This window comes from Phyllobates terribilis, unplaced genomic scaffold (genome assembly GCF_046119375.1).
Source record: "Phyllobates terribilis strain yellow unplaced genomic scaffold, ASM4611937v1 Scaffold_7__3_contigs__length_470593459, whole genome shotgun sequence".
NCBI lineage: Eukaryota > Metazoa > Chordata > Amphibia > Anura > Dendrobatidae > Phyllobates > Phyllobates terribilis.
The window spans coordinates 375,323,419-375,349,318 of NW_027362767.1; the positions used below are offsets into that span (position 1 = coordinate 375,323,419).

A 25,900-nucleotide genomic window follows, 5' to 3' on the forward strand; every position below is an offset into this window, starting at 1 on the left:
ATTTTAATTTATTAGAATACTTAAATTGTGGTACTTTTCCTTAATTTTCTGCATTTTAGTAACCTGTTTTTATGGATCAATGTTTTCCAATACTCATATAACGACGCATAACGATCATGGAGTATACTGTACCTTGAGTAGACGATGTGTCTGAATATAATATTTGTGGTCTTTTAATCAGATCCAGCTCACGTACAACAGTCACTACAACTCGCTCTACGGATCCTGTATACACCGAATATATGGACGACTTCAACAACCGATCCACACGGTAATTAAACTGAGAAGGGATCATCTCACTCATTTGTAAAAATGTAAAAAAAATGTAAAAAAAATTAATTCTAACTCTTTTTTTTTATTTTTACACATATCACCTAACGCGTCCAGTCAAGGAAAAGCAAAAATCCGTCATCTGCTGTACATACAATACAGTAACCCAAAATATAGTAAATCCATCAACCCAACCTCTCAGTCTTTGATACTTTCCAAGATATATCCACAGTCTTGTAGTAAAGGCCATGCAGCCTCCATGCCAGTGTGCACAAAGCCTTATCTTTTAGGCTATGCTGTAAAAGTGCTTACTAAGGCATGCAATATGAAGTGATGGTAGGTTTTTGCAGTTTTACTTGATTTCAGTCAACAGTTGAATATTGTTACTTCCAGGACTGTATCCAGCTCCAGAGAAAAGACCACCACAACCACCAGCGTGGAGACGAAATATGAGAATTCTTCATCTGATGCCAACCAGTATGATCCTCAGTCCTCCAAGTAAGCTGCACTTCAGATTACACACAACCCATGTGCTCTGGTTCCTAGTCATGGCCAGACTAAGGGGCCCAATACTCATTAAACAGACGTCTGCCAAACCTGCCAATATGGACAGTCTAATGTGTATGAGGGCCTCATGTCTGATGATGATGACGGAGGAGATAAGGACCTGTCCTGTTTGATTTTGCAAAATAAGCCACTGCTAGAGAAGTTTGGCAGCAGCTTTCTCATAAAGAACTTAGGAGTGCTCATCCGTGCGAGCACTCCTGTATATAGAAGAAGCAATCGCCCAAACCATTGTGCGGCCAACATCTATCTATTGTGTATGGGGCCCTTAAATCTGACCACGCTCATGAGATAAAAATGGGTCAAAATGTTAAAATTTTGTCCATTACACCCAATCATCATTTTAAGATTATACATGAAGTATCTTTTGCAATGCCCAATGGTTGTCTTCTAAAAATGAGATCTGTCGGGTAGGATTTTCCACTATGCACCACTACTCTTATTCTGATCTCCTAGTTTAGTGTGACTTGTTGATGGTCTTATCATTTACACAAACTATACTACGCGTGTTGTCCAATACAAATCTTGGCCTTCATAAAACCTCAGGAGGCTTCAAGGCGGCACATGAAATTTCGGCTGGTTCTTGACTACAGCATATTTCCAAAATTTTCTGAACAATCTTTACACATTAGATAGAAATTGGATGAACCTGGCAATTTAGGTGGGATCAGCAGACCAGCTTATATGTGTGGTGGCCTCCCAAGTGTCCCCCCAACAGATTATGTCTAGGGACATAAGGATTGGGCCAGTTAGAATTCAGTCACCTGATCCTTTTTTGGGGGGAAAGCTAAACAGGTGCCTGATGATTTTGGTAGCAGCAACTCTCTCATAGGGAAAACAGGAAGGTTGAGCCGAATGATCCTGTGTATGGAGGAGTTGGGAGAGATAGCCGAACACTCATTTAGCCAAAAGCTATCTAATATGTATGGCCAGCTTACACTATACAATTGGGAATTTGCTGTAGTCTTTACAGTAAGTGTTCAAATTCCAAGCAGTGCCCCCATAGGAGATATTGAGTATTACACGATAATCAATGATCTAACCATGTAATGCATTGATATGCCGGGTCCTACAGAGCACATGACACACTTTGGAACCACTTTCGCTTGTAGTTAATGGAGGAATCTGTATTTTTAAATCCTTAAAGCATTATGTAAATCAAAGGCATCTAGCGCTTGTTATCGGAAGCAATAGTAATGGTGGTTATACAGCTCCTAAAAGCTGTAATTATGCTTAGTGCATTGTATCAGTCTCTGTGCATTTGTTTGATTTGATATTTTATTCTCTTCTTTTATAGCAAAGGAGTGCTATTTGTAAAGGAATATGTGAACTCAAGAGAGAGCATGAAATCTCCAACCGCCTCCGGGTAAAACATTAAGTGTAACTGCTATGTGATACTGTGAGATCTATATGCATATGTTACATATCTATGAAATAATATCTTTCTATATCTGTATATAAATATATATATACATATATATATATATATATATATATATATACAGTACAGACCAAAAGTTTGGACACGCCTTCTCATTTAAAGATTTTTCTGTATTTTCATGACTATGAAAATTGTACATTCACACTGAAGGCATCAAAACTATGAATTAACACATGTGGAATTATATACTTAACAAAAAAGTGTGAAACAACTGAAAATATGTCTTATATTCTAGGTTCTTCAAAGTAGCCACCTTTTGCTTTGATGACTGCTTTGCACACTCTTGGCATTCTCTTGATGGGCTTCAAGAGGTAGTCACCGGAAATGGTCTTCCAACAATCTTGAAGGAGTTCCCAGAGATGCTTAGCACTTGTTGGCCCTTTTGCCTTCACTCTGCGGTCCAGCTCACCCCAAACCATCTCGATTGGGTTCAGGTCTGGTGACTGTGGAGGCCAGGTCATCTGGTGTAGCACCCCATCACTCTAATTCTTGGTCAAATAGCCCTTGCACACCCTGGAGGTGTGTTTGAGGTCATTGTCCTGTTGAAAAATAAATGATGGTCCAACTAAACGCAAACCGGATGGAATAGCATGCCGCTGCAAGATGCTGTGGTAGCCATGCTGGTTCAGTATGCCTTCAATTTTGAATAAATCCCCAAAAGTGTCACCAGCAAAGCACCCCTACACCATCACACCTCCTCCTCCATGCTTCACGGTGGGAACCAGGCATGTAGAGTCCATCCGTTCACCTTTTCTGCGTCGGACAAAGACACGGTGGTTGGAACCAAAGATCTCAAATTTGGACTCATCAGACCAAAGCACAGATTTCCACTGGTCTAATGTCCATTCCTTGTGTTCTTTAGCCCAAACAAGACTCTTCTGCTTGTTGCCTGTCCTTAGCAGTGGTTTCCTAGCAGCTATTTTACCATGAAGGCCTGCTGCACAAAGTCTCCTCTTAACAGTTGTTGAAGAGATGTGTCTGCTGCTTGAACTCTGTGTGGCATTGACCTGGTCTCTAATCTGAGCTGCTGTTAACCTGCGATTTCTGAGGCTGGTGACTTGGATAAACTTATCCTCAGAAGCAGAGGTGACTCTTGGTCTTCCTTTCCTGGGGCGGTCGTCATGTGAGCCAATTTCTATGTAGCACTTGATGGTTTTTGCAACTGCACTTGGGGACACTTTCAATGTTTTCCCAATTTTTCACACTGACTGACCTTAATTTCTTAAAGTAATGATGGCCACTCGTTTTTCTTTACTTAGCTGCTTTTTTCTTGCCATAATACAAATTCTAACAGTCTATTCAGTAGGACTATCAGCTGTGTATCCACCCGACTTCTGCACAACACAACTGATGGTCCCAACCCCATTTATAAGGCAAGAAATCCCACTTATTAAACCTGACAGGGCACACCTGTGAAGTGAAAACCATTTCCGGTGACTACCTCATGAAGCTCATCAAGAGAATGCCAAGAGTGTGCAAAGCAGTCATCAAAGCAAAAGGTGGCTACTTTGAAGAACCTAGAATATAAGACATATTTTCAGTTGTTTCACACTTTTTTGTTAAGTATATAATTCCACATGTGTTAATTCATAGTTTTGATGCCTTCAGTGTGAATGTACAATTTTCATAGTCATGAAAATACAGAAAAATCTTTAAATGAGAAGGTGTGTCCAAACTTTTGGTCTGTACTGTATATATATATATACATATATATATATATACACTGCTCAAAAAAATAAAGGGAACACTTAAACAATAGAATATAACTGCAAGTAAATCAAACTTCTGTGAAATCAAACTGTCCACTTAGGAAGCAACACTGATTGACAATCAATTTCACATGATGTTGTGCAAATGGAACAGACAATAGATGGAAATTATTGGCAATTATCAAGACACCCTCAATAAAGGAGTGGTTCTGCAGGTGGGGTCCACAGACCACATGTCAGTACCAATGCTTTCTGGCTGATGTTTTGGTCACTTTTGAATGTTGGTTGTGCTTTCACGCTCGTGGTAGCATGAGACAGACTCTACAACCCACAGAAGTTGCTCAGGTAGTGCAGCTCATCCAGGATGGCACATCAATGCTAGCTGTGGCAAGGTTTGCTGTGTCTGTCAATGTAGTGTCCAGAGGCTGGAGGCGCTACCAGGAAACAGGCCAGCACACCAGGAGACGTGGAGGGGGCCATAGGAGGGCAACAACCCAGCAGCAGGACCGCTACCTCCACCTTTGTGCAAGGAGGAACAGGAGGAGCACTGCCAGAGCCCTGCAAAATGACCTCCGGCAGGCCACAAATGTGCATGTGTCTGCACAAACGGTTAGAAACCGACTCCATGAGGGTGGTATGAGGGCCCGACGTCCACAGATGGGGGTTGTGCTCACAGCCCAACACCGTGCAGGACGCTTGGCATTTGCCACAGAACATCAGGATTGGCAAAGTCACCACTGGCGCCCTGTGCTCTTCACAGATGAAAGCAGGTTCACACTGAGCACATGTGACAGACTTGACAGAGTCTGGAGACGCCATGGAGAGCGATCTGCTGCCTGCAACATCCTTCAGCATGACCGGTTTGGCATTGGGTCAGTAATGGTGTGGGGTGGCATTTCTTTGGAGTGCCGCACAGCCCTCCATGTGCTCGCCAGAGGTAGCCTGACTGCCATTAGGTACCGAGATGAGATCCTCAGACCCCTTGTGAGATCATATGCTGGTGCAGTTGGCCCTGGGTTCCTCCTAATGCAGGACAATGCCAGACCTCATGTGGCTGGAGTGTGTCAGCAGTTCCTGCAAGATGAAGGCATTGAAGCTATGGACTGGCCTGCCCGTTCCCCAGACCTGAATCCGATTGAGCACATCTGGGACATCATGTCTCGCTCCATCCACCAATGTCACGTTGCACCACAGACTGTCCAGGAGTTGGCGGATGCTTTAGTCCAGGTCTGGGAGGAGATCCCACAGGAGACCTTCCGCAACCTCATCAGGAGCATGCCCAGGCGTTATAGGGAGGTCATACAGGCACGTGGAGGCCACACACAATACTGAGCGTCATTTTGACTTGTTTTAAGGACATTAAATCAAAGTTGGATCAGCCTGTAGTGTGTTTTTCCACTTTAATTTTGCAGGTGACTCCAAATCCAGGCCTCCATTGGTTAATATATTTGATTTCCATTGATGATTTTTGTGTGATTTTGTTGTCAACACATTCAACTTTGTACAGAACAATGTATTCAATGAGAATATTTCATTCATTCAGATCTAGGATGTGTTATTTGAGTGTTCCCTTTATTTTTTTGAGCAGTGTATATATATATATATATATATACAGACATATATACAGACATATATACATAAATACACATTTCTAGCCTGGTCTTAAGGGATTGTAAGGTGCCCGAGTAGGGTTCCAATCCATGAATAATAATAATAGTAAATCTCTGCACTTAGTATGATGCATGGCAATAGATGTGAAATTTATTTACAATTAAACCAGTCCGGACAAACAGCGAAAGATATTTTGGTCCAATCCAGACCTTCATCAGATAGGAAAATTGTACGAAAAAGCAAGAACAATATTGTTATCCATCTTGAAAATAAATTAATATTATACAGTTAAATGTACAAAATAATAATAAACAACAACTGATGGATCAAAAGGTGATCAGCACGGACCGCTGAAGGTTTGTGTTAATCTATGAAGTGTAACGGAGTGGTGGAAATAAAGAGCCGTACAGTGCAAAGAAAAATAAAATGATCAATCTGGTATCCAATCATGTATATCCCAATTGTGGACCAGAATAGGAAAGGAGAGAGATATATAAAAGGTAAAAAGAAAATGGTAGAATGACTGTTAGGGGCGCAAAATGTGAAAGACTTGTATGACTGGAATAGTGTGATAAATGTTAAATGGCTTGTTTTCCTCAATAACACATTCTAAAGGTCTCCAAGCAGTAGGGGATCTTTTTAATCAGACCCATCTCGCCGATGATGCCAAGAATATGTGCATGGACTTTCTATTCCAAGATACTTTTTATTTGCAAATACAGGGTACAGCTATGGGGTCCAATGTGGCCCCTCCATATGTTATCAATTACATGTCATCTTACGAGGAACGGTTTGTCTAAACGAACCATTACATTTTCACTTTGCTATAATATGGAAACTATATAGACAATATCTTTTGCGTCTGGGTCGGTCCAGCTGACATCCTTTTATCCTTTCATGCCCACCTCAAGAGCATCTTACCGGAGTTGCAGTTCACTCTTGATAAGTTTCCTTGACACCATGATCCTTAGAAACACACATGGTTCATTATCATTTTATTTTTCTTTGCACTGTACGGCTCTTTATTTCTACCACTCCATTACACTTCATAGATTAACACAAACCTTCAGCAGTTCATGCTGATCACCTCTTGATCTGTCAGTTGTTGTTTATTATTATTTTGTACATTTAATTGTATATTATTAATGTATATAAGATGTATAACAATATTGTTCTTGCTTTTTTGTACAATTGTCTTATACAGCAATTATCTGATGAAGGTCTGTATTGGACCGAAACATCATTAGCTGTTTCTCCGGACAGGTTAAATTGTAAATAAATTTCACAATGATTGCCATGCGGCATCCTACTGAGTGCTGAGTTTTACTATTCCAATATATGTATGATCCCTGGCATTGCTACCCATCTTCAAAACAAAGCGGCCTGTAACTCAGCCCTATACAATTAGGTGAGGTTGAGCGGAAATACCAAGCACTGCTGTATACCTACCAGTGCCCGCGTCCTTGAGTAGGGATCTGCTGATCCAGGTGGGGTACAGAGTATAGACCCCCACAAATCACACATTGATGGGGGACTACACATTAAAGTTTTTTGGTTGACCCCTATTCCTCCAGACTCCCCCATACACCTGCATGCTCAATTTATTTGGATGTGCATGTGTTCACATCCAGACACCTCCACTGGGCAAATGTCAACCAAATATCCAATAGAATTTCAGCTGGTCCCATCTGAACCAGCAGGCTCGCAGACCTTAGTCTAATGTGTATGGTCACTTTTAGAATAAGTCATCAATGTATATTTAGAGAAAATGCCTTTAAAGAGGACTTGTTACTTGTCATAATTTTTTTTTTCACCTCGTGTAAATGTCGCAGTTTTGCTTAATCAAGCTTTGTGGGTTTTTTTGCTCCTGCAAATCTCCATTCCTGAGATAAGGCCTCCTCTTCCCTGTGGGTAAATCTAGTCTTGTTAGTCAAGTGGGCGTTGTCCCAAGCTCCACCCTAGAGGAGTCTTATTGCAGGGGTACGCCCACTTGGGTAACAAGACTAGATTTATGTACAGGGAAGAAGGGGTCATATCTCAGGAATGGAGAGGCGCAGGAACAAAACAAAAACCTCGGTGGATCCAGGAGAACAGCGGCATTTTTACCCAGTAAAAACAAACAAACATATTCATGGTGAATTACAGGAACTCTTTAAGTCATGAAGGGTCAGATATGCTGCATAAGACTAGTAGTAATGATACATCTTTTTCTCTGACAGAAGCTTCCCAGATTACTCAGATGATAGGGAGAATGTGTCCTACAGCAGCAGCTCCAGTTACCTGTACAGCAGCCCACCAGAGAGGTAAGATATGGGGGCATACATCGCCTGATCTTTACCTACCCTGATACATTTGTTTTTCAGGGAGGGTGTACTTTATTCTTCTGTGAGGTGACATCAGTTCTTTCTATATAAATTAGGATATATAATGTATTATATTATTGATTACATTTCACATAAAACGATATATTCTTTATGGGATATTATCCTAATGTCACAAGGTTAGCTGAACTCATCTGAGATATATACATGTAAGTGTAATATGTGCTGTCTCTTTATGACCCAGATTTTAGATTTCTGCACTTAAATATTAATGTGTCAGTCAAACTAAGCAAAAAAACATCAGAAAGTGAAATGTCAGCGTTGTCTCTCTGTGTGATCCGCCGCAGATATCAAGGGACGTTTTCCCTTTGATGGATGTAGTTAGGATCAGTCGATTCACTGTTGAAGTTAAAACGGCAAATAAACTGGAAATGTAATTGGGTTTGGAGTTTTAGAGATTTTTTTCACTTCCCTATAGTATTTGTTTGCTGAGATCCCCTGTTGTGCAGGGTTTATTCTCCCACCAGCTCCATCCAGACTTAGCTGTAATGTTTTACAAAGGTAACAAACCTATTCTATGGGTTTTAGTATGTTCATTGCGTATTTGCTACAGATTTTGTTGTGGAAAGTTCGGCCCCTCTCCTAATCTTCTGAAACTATTCTGTTTGGATGAATGGAACCAATTTTGAGTTGCAGAAATTTGCACATGATCAGCACCAAATATGCAACGTATGAACTTATCCTAAAGGTTAATGCACATGATGCTTATTTTCCACTGCATATCGATTTGTCTGTATATTTCAATTCCACAGTCTTCCTACAGCTTGCATAAGGTAAAGTCTGTAACAACATGTAACATGCTGTATGTGGATTTTGGCACAGATTTTCACCTATGCATTGCAAAGTATGAAGTCCGCATTGAATTCTGCACACAAAAAAAAAATGACGTTCTACAGATTTTAAAATCTGCACCGCGGGTTAGTTTACTCGTGGAAAGTTTCTACAAACTTGTAGATGAGATTTTCAGGATCACACCTACTTAGATAATGCTGTATTAGGGCTTGATCACATGTTGCATTTTTGCAGCATTTTTATAGCATTTTACCGTACCAGTAAACTGAATGCCATTTCTGAAATCTCATGATTATTTTTTCCTTGCAGATTTGAATCATCAAAGCGTTTTGTTTGTTTCTCAAATCTGCAGAATGTAAATTTTTTCAGCAGTTTTGCAATGTTTTTCACCCGTTCAAATGAAGGAATTAAAAAAAATCGAAGTGTGGTAATCCTTTCATGTTCACGAAGAGCAAGGGATGTCAAACTCAAACATACGGAGGGCCAAAATGAAAAATTTGGACAAAGTCACAGGCCAACCAGTATACAGAATAATGGGCCCCACATAGTCCTCCATACAGAATAATGGGCCCACATAGTCCTCCATACAGAATAATGGGCCCACATAGTCTTCCATACAGTATAATGTGCCCCACATAGTCCTCCATACAGAATAATGGGCCCCGCATAGTCCTCCATACAGTATAATCACCCCACAAAGTCCTCTATACAGTATAATGGGCCCCACATAGTCCTCCATACAGAATAATGGGCCCACATAGTCCTCCATACAGAATAATGGGCCCACATAGTCCTCCATACAGAATAATGTGCCCCACATAGTCCTCCATACAGAATAATGGGCCCCGCATAGTCCTCCATGCAGTATAATGGCCCCACATAATGCTCTATACAGTATAATGGGCCCCACATAGTCCTCCATACAGTATAATAGGCCCCTCAAAGTCCTCCATACAGTATAATAGGCCCCACAAAGTCCTCCATACAGTATAATGGGCCCCACATAGTCCTCCATACAGAATAATGGGCCCCACAAAGTCCTCCATACAATATAATGGGCCCCACATAGTCCTCCATACAGAATAATGGGCCCCACATAGTCCTCCATACAGTATAATGAGCCTTACATAGTCCTCCATACATCATAATGGGCACCACATGGCCCTCCATACAGAATAATGGCCCCACATAGTCCTTCATACAGAATTGTGGGCTACCACATAGTCCTCCATACAGAATAATGGGCCCCATATAGTCCTCCATACAGTATAGTAGGCCCCACATAGTCCTCCATACAGAATAATGGGCCCCACATAGTCCTCTATACAGTATAATGACCCCACATAGTCCTCCATACAGTATAATGGGTCCCACATAGTCCTTCATACAGTATAATGGGCCCCACATAGTCATCCATACAGTATAATGGGCCACACATAGTCCTCCATACAGAATAATGGGCCCCACATAGTCCTCCATACAGTATAATGGGCCCCACATAGTCCTCCATACAGAATAATGGGCCCAATATAGTCCTCCATACAGAATAATGGGCCCCACATAGTCCTCCATACAGTATATTGGGCCCCACATAGTCCTCCATACAGTATATTGGGCCCCACATAGTCCTCCATACAGTATATTGGGCCCCACATAGTCCTCCATACAGTATAATGGGCCCCACATAGTCCTCCATACAGAATAATGGGCCTCACATAGTTCTCCATACAGTATAATGGGCCCCACATAGTCCTTTATACAGAATAATGGGCCCCACATAGTCTTTCATACAGAATAATGGGCCCACATAGTTCTCCATACAGAATAATGGCCCCACATAGTCCTCCATACAGTATAATGGGCCCCACATAGTCCTTCATACAGAATAATGGAGCGCACATAGTCCTCCATACAAAATAATGGCCCCCACATAGTCCTCCATACAGAATAATGGCCCCACATAGTCCTCCATACAGTATAATGGGCCCCACATAGTCCTCCATACAGTATAATGGGCCCCACATAGTCCTCCATGCAGTATAATGGGGCTCACATAGGGGTGGTTGTTATGGTGTTGCGGGCCAGAAAAAAACACTCTGCATGCCAGATTTGGCCCACGGGCTGGAGTTTGACATGTATGATGTAGAGGGTAATGTGTTATCTCCACCATGCCTATCAAGGACGGAGCTGATGGATTTCATAGTTCACAATTGGTGCATTGTGAGAGAGGCTTAAAGAGGTTGTTCACTACTTTTGCATTGATGGCCTTTCCTTAGAATAGGTTATCAATGTCTGATTGGCCGGGGTCCGACACCTGGCACCCCCGCCAATCAGCTGTTATCGGTGGCGGCCCCCGGCCGGAAGTACTTTCTTGCGGAGCTGCTCCGTCTACTTGTAGTGGCTGTCGCAGGCTACTACACATCCACCTCCTATTGATTTGAATAGGAGGGGGATGTGTAGTACCAAGCCCCGGCCACTCTCAGAAAACGCCCAGTTCCGCAAGTATGGACACCGCTGACATCGATAACAGCTGATCAGTGGGACTGCCGGGTGTCAGACCCTGGCCGATCATACATTGATGACCTAACCTAAGGATAGGCCAACAATGTAAAAGTTGTGGACAACCTCTTTAAAGGGGTGATCTATGATGAGCTATCAGAGTCTGGGGCCCATATACTGTTTGTATACAGGGGTCCTCTGCTGTCTGTGCCCACCACTGACACAGGTCATCCTGCCTTCATCACTCTTGCTCTTTACTGATCACTGACAACCTGGTGGAGGAGAGTGGACTGTAGTTGTCACTTCCATAGTGACTAGTAGCTATGAGCGGAGATTTTGTTATATATTTTTTTCCATTTTTCCGTTCTTACAGGTTCAGGATCAGTCGTTCTCTTGATTACTTACTTGCTTTATCACATTTGTTTCCAGATCTGGTGAAGGTCCCTGCACTTACTGCGGTCGGGAAATTAAAGACTGTCCCAAAATCATTCTAGAGCACCTTAATATCCACTGCCATGAATATTGCTTCAAGGTAATGACACTTTTATATCATTCCTATCAGCTTTTTAACTCAGAAAAATGGCTGCACGGATTCAATATATCCAACAGTTCAATCAATGTAAAAAGTGAATGGTGAACACGGAAAAATATTTTTTAGTCTACGTTAAAAAAATTCTGTGCTCACTAAATCTCTCAATAAATAAGGATAAGAGCAGCATTTTTCTGATACTGATTTCAAAACCACCTGCATGAACCCAGAGTAAAAACTTACCATTGTGGTTGTCAGCTGCCACCACTGGAGGGAGCTGTGGAGCCTATGGAATACTGTGTTATTGAGTTCCGCAGGTATACAGTAGATATACTGTATATGGCACTCAGAGTTCTGTACCATGGAAATTGTGCTCTGACTTCAGAAAATATATCTACCATATTTATAAATTATTCAGCAGAAAATTTTGGACCTAAATATTACTTAGTAGTTCAAGGCGGAGATTTAATGCACCTTCTTGAAGGCAAGCGATTCTACCACTGCCTATCCTAACACAAATGTTGCACCCTAAAAGATAGGAATTCAGTTCAACATACTGGACAAGTGCCGGCTGTGCCTTACAACTGGCACCTGCTGCTAACAGCATCATCTGAAGCCAGCTCCATTTGCTGCTGTTTAACTATATAAGTGCCGGTGTCAATCTCTGGCAGCAGCATTTAAATGGTGTAATTTGTAGAAAGCTGGAACTATTGCTCCAGGGCCTATTAGCTCCTCGCAACGCAATTGGAGGGAGCTGATGGTTTGCAGTGGTACCTAGCCGGGGGCCAACTAAAGGCTCCCATCATGGTGCCCTGGGCTGGATTTCATAGATCAGTAATTTCCCTGTATACTGCAATACCGTAGTGTTGCACTGTATAATACAAGTGATCAAACAAATCAAGTTCCCTAGGGGGACTACAAAATAAAGTCAAAATGTATAAAAATAATAATAAATAATAATAATACAAATATAAATAGGTATAAATTACCCTACTTTTTCCCAATTCCAGAATTAAGGAATGTAATAGATGAACATATTTGGCTTCACAGCGTCCATAAAAAAAAGGTCTGATCTATGAAAGTATAAAATTATTTAACCTGTACGTTAAACACAAAAATCCAAGCAGCTTTAGGAGCAGATGAATGTGCCATTACACACTCAGACATTGTGTCACCGCTTTGCTTTGCAGTGTGGGATTTGCCACAAGCCTATGGGAGATTTGATTGACAGCCTGTTCATTCATCGTGACGTGGTTCACTGCGAGGGTTGTTACGAGAAGCTCTTCTAGTAAGTAATATATATATATATTATTATTCAATAACATGAAAGGAAAATGCAAATGTGAAAAAAAATAATTGCTCGCTGCCGCTGTTTTCAAGCCTCCAAGCAGGGGATATATATTATTATTATTTCCACTTACTACTTTGGCTTCTATAAAGCAATTTAAAGATCACTTTTAAAGAAGACCTGTCAATTGTAGTATATCTGTAAATGTAATACCTGGTGTAAATACCCCAAATCCGGAGTTGTTTATCTTTTGTGCCTTTGCCTCTCCGTCCCTGAGATATGGCCTCTTTTTCCCTTTATGTCATTCTTCACTTTTTATACAAGTGGGTGTCGTCATCAAGAGGTCTCCCATAGAGGAGAGCGGAGGACCACACCCACTTGGCTAACAATACTAGATTTATATATATTCGGAAAGCAGAATGGCAGGAACAAAAAAAAAACAAACGCTGGATTGAGGAGAATTTACACGAAGGAAAAAAAAAATATATAGATATTTAAGGGAAATGTCCGATTTAGAAGCTGGGAGAAGTCTAGGAGGGTGGGATGAACGGCTGCGCTGCCTCAGAGGTGATAGTCAGGGAGGTAAATATGGATAAAGAAAAAGTTTAGCAAAAAATGCATAGGGTTATGAGATTTGGCACTCAACAAGTGGCTTCCTCAGGCCTCTTCACCTCTTTAAAGGGGTTATCCAGGACTTTTTTTCATTTTCTTACTATGGGACTAAAACTAAAACCTTTTGTGCCCGGCTCTGATCTCTGCTGCCACATAGTGGTCACAGACTGCTCCTGCTGACGATTCACCGGCTTCCGCTGACGTGACATCGACAGAGCAGCGACTTCTCTTCCGCTCTGCTCTGTTCATGGAGCGTGACTGCTGACGACATGCTGATTGACCGCTGGCTGCCCGCTGCCTAACTGCGGGGAGCCCACTTTCAATCAGCATGACATTGACAGTCACGCCACATCGACAGAGCAGAGCGGAAGAGGAAGAGCTGCCCTGTTGTCATGGAACAGATGAATCACCGGCAGTCAGTGATTGATCTGAGGATAGCGCAGGCAGATAGTTACCTCTGTTAGGAATTACCTGCCTGTTGGATATTAGGCCCAGAGTAAAAAAAAAGAATTGTCCTGGATAGCCTCTTATTTGTAGACTTTATATTTTTTTGCAAAAACAAAGGCACTGATAAAAATGTATATTAGATGAGACAACCCCTTTATAAGAGTATTTCAGCCCTCCGGTCTAAAGAAATCTATTTGCCTCATTACATAACAGCATCCAGAACCAGAAGGAAAGTGTTCATACAATGGCTTCTATAGGGAACATCCAGTCCCTGAGTATTAAACATTAGAGACGACGTTGGAACAACATGTGAGGGAAAACTGATGAAAGCAGCAGATAGCGGGCAGCCATGCAGACAAATCGGGAAGTGACGGTGGATTCACAGCCGAAGAGATGCAGCGGAGCGCGGCCAAATAGCCTGAATTATTCATGGCGGGCTGCAAAGCAAAGCGCGGCAATCAGCTGGAATTAAGGGCAGGATAGATTCATAGGGATCCAATCAATAAACAGAGATAATAGATACAACAGACAGATAATTGATATTAGATAATAAATACAATAGACTGATAATTGATATTAGATAATAGATACAACAGACGGATAATTGATATTAGATAATAGATACGGTAGATGGATAATTGATATTAGATAATAGATACAATAGACGGATAATTGATATTAGATTATAGATACAATAGACGGATAATTGATATTAGATAATAGATACGGTAGACAGATAATTGATATTAGATAATAGATAGAATAGACGGATAATTGATATTAGATTATAGATACAATAGACGGATAATTGATATTAGATTATAGATATGGTAGACAGATAATTGATATTAGATTATAGATACAATAGACGGATAATTGATATTAGATTATAGATACAATAGACAGATAATTGATATTAGATAATAGATACGGTAGACGGATAATTGATATTAGATAATAGATATGGTAGACAGATAATTGATATTAGATAATAGATAGAATAGACGGATAATTGATATTAGATTATAGATACAATAGACGGATAATTGATATTAGATAATAGATACGGTAGACGGATAATTGATATTAGATTATAGATACAATAGACGGATAATTGATATTAGATTATAGATACAATAGACAGATAATTGATATTAGATTATAGATATAATAGACGGATAATTGATATTAGATTATAGATACAATAGACAGATAATTGATATTAGATTATAGATACAATAGACGGATAATTGATATTAGATTATAGATACAATAGACGGATAATTGATATTAGATTATAGATACAATAGACGGATAATTGATATTAGATTATAGATACAATAGACGGATAATTGATATTAGATTATAGATACAATAGACGGATAATTGATATTAGATGATAGATACAATAGACGGATAATTGATATTAGATTATAGATACAATAGACGGATAATTGATATTAGATTATAGATACAATAGACGGATAATTGATATTAGATTATAGATACAATAGACGGATAATTGATATTAGATTATAGATACAATAGACGGATAATTGATATTAGATGATAGATACAATAGACGGATAATTGATATTAGATTATAGATACAATAGACGGATAATTGATATTAGATTATAGATACAATAGACGGATAATTGATATTAGATTATAGATACAATAGACGGATAATTGATATTAGATTATAGATACAATAGACAGATAATTGATATTAGATTATAGATACAATAGACGGATAATTGATATTAGATTATAGATACAATAGACGGATAATTGATATTAGATTATAGATATGGTAGACGGATAATTGATATTAGATTATAGATACAATAGACGGATAATTGATATTAGATGATAGATACAATAGACGGATAATTGATATTAGATGATAGATACAATAGACGGATAATTGATATTAGATTATAGATACAATAGACGGATAATTGATATTAGATTATAGATACAATAGACGGATAATTGATATTAGATTATAGATACAATAGACGGATAATTGATATTAGATTATAGATACAATAGACGGATAATTGATATTAGATGATAGATACAATAGACGGATAATTGATATTAGATTATAGATACAATAGACGGATAATTGATATTAGATTATAGATACAATAGACGGATAATTGATATTAGATTATAGATACAATAGACGGATAATTGATATTAGATTATAGATACAATAGACGGATAATTGATATTAGATTATAGATACAATAGACGGATAATTGATATTAGATTATAGATATGGTAGACGGATAATTGATATTAGATTATAGATACAATAGACGGATAATTGATATTAGATGATAGATACAATAGACGGATAATTGATATTAGATGATAGATACAATAGACGGATAATTGATATTAGATTATAGATACAATAGACGGATAATTGATATTAGATTATAGATACAATAGACGGATAATTGATATTAGATTATAGATACAATAGACGGATAATTGATATTAGATTATAGATACAATAGACGGATAATTGATATTAGATGATAGATACAATAGACGGATAATTGATATTAGATTATAGATACAATAGACGGATAATTGATATTAGATTATAGATACAATAGACGGATAATTGATATTAGATTATAGATACAATAGACGGATAATTGATATTAGATTATAGATACAATAGACAGATAATTGATATTAGATTATAGATACAATAGACGGATAATTGATATTAGATTATAGATACAATAGACGGATAATTGATATTAGATTATAGATACAATAGACAGATAATTGATATTAGATTATAGATACAATAGACGGATAATTGATATTAGATTATAGATACAATAGACGGATAATTGATATTAGATTATAGATATGGTAGACGGATAATTGATATTAGATTATAGATACAATAGACGGATAATTGATATTAGATGATAGATACAATAGACGGATAATTGATATTAGATGATAGATACAATAGACGGATAATTGATATTAGATTATAGATACAATAGACGGATAATTGATATTAGATTATAGATACAATAGACGGATAATTGATATTAGATTATAGATACAATAGACGGATAATTGATATTAGATTATAGATACAATAGACGGATAATTGATATTAGATGATAGATACAATAGACGGATAATTGATATTAGATTATAGATACAATAGACGGATAATTGATATTAGATTATAGATACAATAGACGGATAATTGATATTAGATTATAGATACAATAGACGGATAATTGATATTAGATTATAGATACAATAGACAGATAATTGATATTAGATTATAGATACAATAGACGGATAATTGATATTAGATTATAGATACAATAGACGGATAATTGATATTAGATTATAGATATGGTAGACGGATAATTGATATTAGATTATAGATACAATAGACAGATAATTGATATTAGATTATAGATACAATAGACAGATAATTGATATTAGATTATAGATACAATAGACGGATAATTGATATTAGATTATAGATACAATAGACAGATAATTGATATTAGATTATAGATACAATAGACGGATAATTGATATTAGATTATAGATACAATAGACGGATAATTGATATTAGATTATAGATACAATAGACAGATAATTGATATTAGATTATAGATACAATAGAAGAATAATTGATATTAGATTATAGATACAATAGATGGATAATTGATATTAGATTATAGATACAATAGACGGATAATTGATATTAGATTATAGATACAATAGACAGATAATTGATATTAGATTATAGATACAATAGAAGAATAATTGATATTAGATTATAGATACAATAGATGGATAATTGATATTAGATTATAGATACAATAGACAGATAATTGATATTAGATTATAGATACAATAGACGGATAATTGATATTAGATTATAGATACAATAGACGGATAATTGATATTAGATTATAGATATGGTAGACGGATAATTGATATTAGATTATAGATACAATAGACGGATAATTGATATTAGATTATAGATATGGTAGACGGATAATTGATATTAGATTATAGATACAATAGACGCATAATTGATATTAGATTATAGATACAATAGACAGATAATTGATATTAGATTATAGATACAATAGACGGATAATTGATATTAGATTATAGATACAATAGACAGATAATTGATATTAGATTATAGATACAATAGACGGATAATTGATATTAGATTATAGATATGGTAGACAGATAATTGATATTAGATTATAGATACAATAGACGGATAATTGATATTAGATAATAGATACAATAGACGGATAATTGATATTAGATTATAGATACAATAGACGGATAATTGATATTAGATTATAGATACAATAGACGGATAATTGATATTAGATAATAGATACAATAGACGGATAATTGATATTAGATTATAGATACAATAGACGGATAATTGATATTAGATTATAGATACAATAGACAGATAATTGATATTAGATTATAGATACAATAGATGGATAATTGATATTAGATTATAGATACAATAGACGGATAATTGATATTAGATTATAGATACAATAGACAGATAATTGATATTAGATTATAGATATGGTAGACGGATAATTGATATTAGATTATAGATACAATAGATGGATAATTGATATTAGATTATAGATATGGTAGACGGATAATTGATATTAGATTATAGATACAATAGACGGATAATTGATATTAGATTATAGATATGGTAGACGGATAATTGATATTAGATTATAGATACAATAGACGGATAATTGATATTAGATTATAGATATGGTAGACGCATAATTGATATTAGATTATAGATACAATAGACAGATAATTGATATTAGATTATAGATACAATAGACGGATAATTGATATTAGATTATAGATACAATAGACGGATAATTGATATTAGATTATAGATATGGTAGACAGATAATTGATATTAGATTATAGATACAATAGACGGATAATTGATATTAGATAATAGATACAATAGACGGATAATTGATATTAGATTATAGATACAATAGACGGATAATTGATATTAGATTATAGATACAATAGACGGATAATTGATATTAGATAATAGATACAATAGACGGATAATTGATATTAGATTATAGATACAATAGACGGATAATTGATATTAGATTATAGATACAATAGACGGATAATTGATATTAGATTATAGATACAATAGACGGATAATTGATATTAGATTATAGATACAATAGACGGATAATTGATATTAGATTATAGATATGGTAGACAGATAATTGATATTAGATTATAGATACAATAGACGGATAATTGATATTAGATAATAGATACGGTAGACAGATAATTGATATTAGATGGATAATAGATTTGGGAGAGATTGATATTACAGATAGATAATAGCTGATAAGTTTGAGATAAGTGAGACAGAGAAGTCCCGGTGTGTAATCCGCTGAAAATGTTTCTCTGTGACCACATCCCCTTTACGGCTCATTATCCGTCCCTTATGTGTGCGTTATTGGTCTCATCATGGAGCACCTTGGCACCACAGAACCTTCTGGACTTTCTCCTTTCTGGAACGTTTTGCTGGTTCCAACTTTTCATGGAGTCCAAGAAGTTGTTCCTTTTTCCAGGATATTCTGGGAACGTTGTCACGTACGATATATATCATTATCAGTGATCAGACCCAGCTCCTTCACATTGATTTATTCTTTCTGTTTTAGGTTTAGAGAAAGAAGACTTTGCGGTCCACGGCAAGATTTACTAAAGCTACATCTACCTTTTTTTTTTGGTTAGAGATGACCTGATCGCTACTTATAAAGTATTTTACTATTTCTACTTATAATCTCCAAGGTATAAATGATCCGCTCGGGGTAACTCTACCCTTTTCTTCTGCGTCATGTCAGGTCTTTATAACTCTATTGGTGATTCATAGAAATCGTCCAATCATGTATGTAGGACAAATAAGTCAAAATAATTCAATATGTCAGATACAAGTGAGAGGACCACGCCGGTGAGGTCTATGACCTTGGACCACCACTGACACTCAAAATGGAAACCTCTATGGCATGGCCATTGAAATGATGTCTCTGCGCAGTGCCAAAGGGGATCACATGCATCTTCGACATGTTAGATTATTACGATTGGATTTCCCCCCTTTAAAATAAGCATTTGCAATATTCATCTGTAAAGTCTGATTTCCATCTAACCCTTCTGCTCCATTGCTCTCACTGCCTAATTATATCATAAAACAATTATATAACTGCAGACCTTATAACATTATCACCGGAGATAATAACCCAATATAGTTCTCTGGGTTCCAGACACAGAGAGTTGCCTGCGGCACTACAGAATCACAGGGACTCGGTATGCCACCACGTTGAGTTTCCATTCTTCTAGAAGAGAATACTTCCATACTTAGTCTTGACATCTGTCGCCCTCCCCTAAAAAAAAAAGAGTTGATCTAACCACTTTTGGGCAGGGTTTACGTACCCACTCCAGCTTTGCCAAATTATTGAAAGTTAAGTATAGTCCTGGCAAAATTGGACTTTTGGCAGCAAAAATAAAAAGGTATCAAATGAACACATGGCGATTTTTTTTTCTCTGTATGCTTGCACATTACATTGACGGCCCACAGAGGTACAGTAAAGCCCTGAAAAAAAAACAAAAAAAAAAATTATGGGTTCATGGTGCTGTAATAGGAGGTATAAACTTCAATGTCATATATAAAATCAAGATCTATATGTATTTTACTTGGACAATATGACCTTAATTTACCATCTAAAGGTGATATTCCTGGTAGGATTTTAGAGAATAGGGACCTTGGGGGATAAACCGGCCTCGTTGGTCAGAGCAATCGGTCACGATTTAGAAAATTAAAGTGGAACTTGGATTGATTGACAGGAGATAACAAGGTCTGATTTTTTTTTTGTTGTTTATTTTTTTTTGTATTTTACTGATCCAGTCCTTTTTTGATTTAGTATAAGGAATATAACATTTATTTCATCCATCCAAGCAAACTAAGGGTTGGTAGAAAGTAATAATTGCTTCACATCTTGTTATGTTCACGTAGACATATTTGGGTTCATGGTATACAGTCTATTATAATGAAGCAGGTGGGAATTGGATACAGGAGCAGAGTCTATACAAGTATGGATGAGATACTCATGGAGGATGTCGGTGTATGTTATGACAAACAATAAAGTATTACTTTAAACTGTATTGTTTCCATTATATTGTTTTACACGGCACACGTTGGATGGGGGGAAAAAATATCACACCAAAGCGATGCTACATGTGACAACCAGCATGTTGCTGCAATCATGACATACAAGTCTCAAGGAATCCAAATCTGCTGGACGTCTTGAGACTTGCAGGTCACGGAAACAATGGCCGCACAGTGTGTGTTGCTGTCAAAGTCGTCCTGTCGTGTCATCCTAATAGGCCAAAGCAGGAAAAGATGGCCGCCAATGGTTTTTGAAATTCAGGAAACATTTTCCTGTAGTTGAATACTGGTTCTTATTAAAAGGGGTTGTCCAGGCTTGAGGCTCAAGTTTGCAGTCACTCTATGTGCCTTCAGACTTGCGAATGCTTAATGCGCAGTGTGTGCAATGTCAGAATATGCCGGAAGTCTAGTCAGAATGTGTCCGGAAGTATGCAAATCGCATACTTGTGGTCACATAACCACCCGCTCCATATGAATCCAGTCATACAGAGTGATGCACACTTGTGTTCCATGCCTGAACAACCCCTTTAAAGAGAACCTTCTCCTATATGGAGACTTGGGGGGGGAAGAGTATGCATAACAGTCAAAGCAGACAGAGCTGTGCAGCTACATTGATCATTGACTGCCATCTATCATAGACCACCACCAAAATGTAGCATGCTCCAACTTATGCAATATTAAAGGGAATCCATCAGTGGGTTTTTGCTATGTGATCACAGAGCGGCCTGATATAGGGACAGAGACCCTGATTCCAGCGTTGTCACTTCCTGGGCTGATTAGTGCAGTCTTGATAAAATCCCTGTCTTCTTTTCTGTAGCACTGCTATAAATGAAGCTGCCAATCACTGGTGGGGGAGGAGTTACACAGATTAGCCTGACCCCATGGCACATGTCACCTAGTGACTCGCCCCCTAGGCCGTGGGATACTCAGGGCCGGGCCTCTGGATGCGGATGGGGAGTAGTAGTGGCGACCCGGTCCCGTGCTCAGGGTGTCAGGTGTAACGGGTCTGGGAGGTGGAACCTCTGTGCAACTATACAAGGGGGCAGTCCTTGTAAGGAAGCGGGTGGCTCCCAGGGAAGACGGGCAGGTAGTCACGGCAAGTGACAGGGACAGTCTCTGGGTAGAGGGACGGGTACTCACGGCAAGTGACAGGGACAGTCTCTGGGTAGAAGGACAGCAGGCAGGTGGCTGCTGAGCGCTCCCAGGTGAGCGGGCGAGAGTCTCTGGACCGGCAGGTGGTCACGGCAAGTGACGGCAGAGCCTCCAGGTAGGCTAGCAGGCAGGTAGCAGGTGAGCGCTCCCAAGTGAGCGGGCAAGAGTCTCTGGACAGGCAGGTGGTCACGGCAAGTGACAGCGGAGCCTCCAGGTAGGATAGCAGGCAGGTAGCAGGTGAGCGCTCCCAGGTGAGCGGGCAGGCTGGTCCATAGACAGACTGACAGGTGTCGGAAAGCAGACCGTCGGACCGCAGGCTTGCAAGCAGGTAAACGGATATCAGGCAGGTATCAAGCAGGAATCTGGCAGGTAACTGGCAGGTAACAGGCAGGAATCTGGCAGGTGACTGGCAGGTAACAAGCAGGAATCTGGCAGGTGACTGGCTGGTAACTGGTAACGGGACCTGAGGGCTGAAGCAGAGTGAAGGCTTTGCAACAACATTGCTCGGGCACCTCCATTTTGGAGGAGGTGCCTTAAATATGGAAGGTCCTCCGGCAATTGGCCGGGGACTCCTTAGGACGGCACGCGCGGTCCCTTTAAGAGAGGGGGAGCGCGCGCCCTAAGCACACTGCCGGGGAAGGAGCGCGTGCCGGAAGCAGCGGGGAGAGAAGCGCAGGAGGACGCCGCGGGGAGGTGAGAGGGACGGCGTCTCTGCCTAGTACGGGGCAGAGACGCCGATGCTACATCAGGCTTAAAGGGGAACCTTCTTTTGTTATATGTATGGGAAGTTCCGACTACGCCACCCGTCGATTGCGGTCAGGGATAACCGCCGCTGCAGTGCAGACTGCTGGGGCAGATGTAAGTGTGCAGCACTGAGTAGTATAACTCCCCACGGGAGGAGTGTAGCCCCAGGGCAGTGTAAGTGGATGATGGAGGGGATGATTCCGATCGCAATAGCCAGGAAACGGAGGCCTCTTGAACAGTTCAGGGTCTTTATTGGAACAGGTGAGACGACCCAAAAACAGTCCCGGCTAGGAGGGGGCCTGGATGTCTGAGAACAAGTGGGAAGCCCTCCTGGTCAGGGTGAGGGTGAAGGCCTACCGTGCTCTCTGCGCTCTTTCTGGCTATTTCCCTCCTCGTGGTGTAACAGTCCACGTTCCTGAGCTCGCCGTGTCTTCTCGCCCGTATGGCTTGCAACTTGGGTCCCTTTCTACTCTTGGCCTGGTGCAACTTTGCTGGTCCCTTCTGCTGTGGCGGAACCTCCGGGCTTCTTAGGTCAGGGAACATACAATCCCCTGCGGACTGGTTATTTGCTGTAGGACTTGGAATCCTAACAGCCTCGGACACCAAAGTCCGGTACATCAGTTTCTCTCTCAGCCAGGACAGGCTCACCTCGCCTTCCGTCCCTGGCTCGTGGCTCCTCTACTGCCACACGACCTCCTCAGCTACAGCTGAACTGACTCTCCCTTCTCTGGGACGCCTCTCACTTCAGAGACAGGTCGTCCAACTCTCTCTAACCCTGCCCCCAGTTTCAGCTTTTATAGGGGCAGCCTGCTCCCCCTACTGGCCTGGGACAGGAGGTGCTGCATGCTAATGGTCCCTAACTAGGGAACCTCCCCCTTGCTCTCAGACACAGCTTTGTTAAACATTTGTGGCATCCAGGCCAGGGTGACACATTCCCCCCTAGTAAAACTTAGTACTCCGGGACTAAGCTTAAAACAAGAGTAATATGCATGACCATTAAAACATTATAAGGCAGGTAGAAGCAAACGACGCACAGGTTGAGTTCTTAATGTCACAGTGTGGTCTGTGATCGGTTGTCCATTTCACCAACAACAACGGGGAGCTTTAACCAGGTGGGGGGTCTGCCGTAGCCCCAAGTCTTTGACAGTCCTTGTTCCTTCCGTTGGTTAGCTCCAAACATATTTACAGGAAAGTCTCGGTTACTCACAGTTCATAACCTGTTAGTCCATGTATTAACTGAAAGAAACTGAGAAAACGCGTAGTTACTGGTCATGCAATTACATTTTAAACAATTCAACATTTTGCAGGCTATTTACATTTGCTATCACACCCTACACTCTCCAGCGAGCTGGTATTTGCCCCTTAGTGCTCCGGGTTGACCTACGCAACCCACTGTCTGGTGGTGGTCCAACCTGGCTTTTCTCACTAGCGCTCGGGGTGCTGTCACTGGCTAGATTTACAGGCAGGGCAGGCAGCTGTCTGCGGGTCCTTTGGCTTACCGCAGGCATGGCAGGCTCACTGTCAGTAGAGGGTTGACTCTGCTGGGTTGCTGGTACAGGCTCTTCTGCCTCTGGGGCTGCTTGTTCTTCTTCACCTTCCTGCTGTAGTGTAGGTTGTTGCTGAATTGGTTGCAGGAAATGCAGGACGGGTACCACTATGGCATCGTTTATTCGAGTCCAGCACTGAGGGAACTCCCCAAGAACTGTGCTGATCATCTCTTCCTTGTCCTCTGCGGATTCAAGGTCACTTTGATCCTCTTCTGCACTTTGTAGTTGCTCGGGGCACCTTTTTAGGTGGTCTCTGGAGACGGTACTAGTGGTTTCTCCTCCATCCTTGGTGATCACGCACACCTTCGGGTTGTCGTGATCAGACTGCAGTACTGTGTAGGGTTCCCTTTTCCACTGGTCATCCAGCTTGTGTAGCCTTCTCTTTCGCTTCAGGACCTGCTCACCAGGTTCTAGGGGACCAGCAGGGGCGTGTTGGTTGAAGTGTCTCTCTTGCCTTTCTCTCACCTGGGCCAGGCTCTTCCCCACACTCTCCTGTACCTTCTTGTACTGCAGTCACCTTTCCGTATCCCAGTCCGCATCTGGGGAGGTGTCATCGGGTGTTAGGACTCCCATCTCCAGGTCTATGGGCAGCTTACCTGGTCTGGCTCGCATCAGGTAAGCCGGGGTGCAGTTTGTAGCATTCACCGGGATATGGTTGTATAAGTCTATCAGGTCCGGCAGTTTTTCTGGCCACAGGCTGCGTTCCTCCAGGGGCAACGTCTTCAGGAGATCAATGACTATATTGTTCATTTTCTCACACATACCGTTGGTTTGTGGGTGGTAAGGCGTTGTCCGAATCTTCTTACAGCCATAGAGGTTGCAGAACTCTTGGAAGATTTCAGCCTCGAACGCAGGACCCTGGTCTGTCAGGACCTGTTCCGGATATCCGTGTGGGCGGCAGAAGTATTGCTGGAAGGCTCTGGCCGCCGTTTGAACTGTCAAGTCTTTTACAGGGATCACCACTAGAAATCGGGAATAGTGGTCCACGATGGTCAGGGCATAAACGTATCCTGACCGGCTTGGAGCCAATTTGACGTG

At 40.0% G+C, this 25,900-nt stretch overlaps 1 protein-coding gene across 6 annotated transcripts in view; it reads left to right on the forward strand.

Moving 5' to 3' along the window:
* ZNF185 (zinc finger protein 185 with LIM domain) overlaps nt 1–20,870 on the forward strand; it is a 162,721-nt gene extending 141,851 nt beyond the window's left edge. For all 6 annotated transcript variants that reach the window (XM_073641374.1, XM_073641376.1, XM_073641377.1 and 3 more), the window contains 7 exons: nt 182–271; nt 664–768; nt 2,132–2,200; nt 7,815–7,898; nt 11,697–11,799; nt 12,987–13,084; nt 19,918–20,870. In XM_073641374.1, the coding sequence (XP_073497475.1) occupies nt 182–271; nt 664–768; nt 2,132–2,200; nt 7,815–7,898; nt 11,697–11,799; nt 12,987–13,084; nt 19,918 (550 nt within the window). In that variant the 3' untranslated portion in view covers nt 19,919–20,870. The remainder of the gene's footprint in view (nt 1–181; nt 272–663; nt 769–2,131; nt 2,201–7,814; nt 7,899–11,696; nt 11,800–12,986; nt 13,085–19,917) is intronic.
* The last annotated feature ends 5,030 nt before the right edge of the window (nt 20,871–25,900 follow it).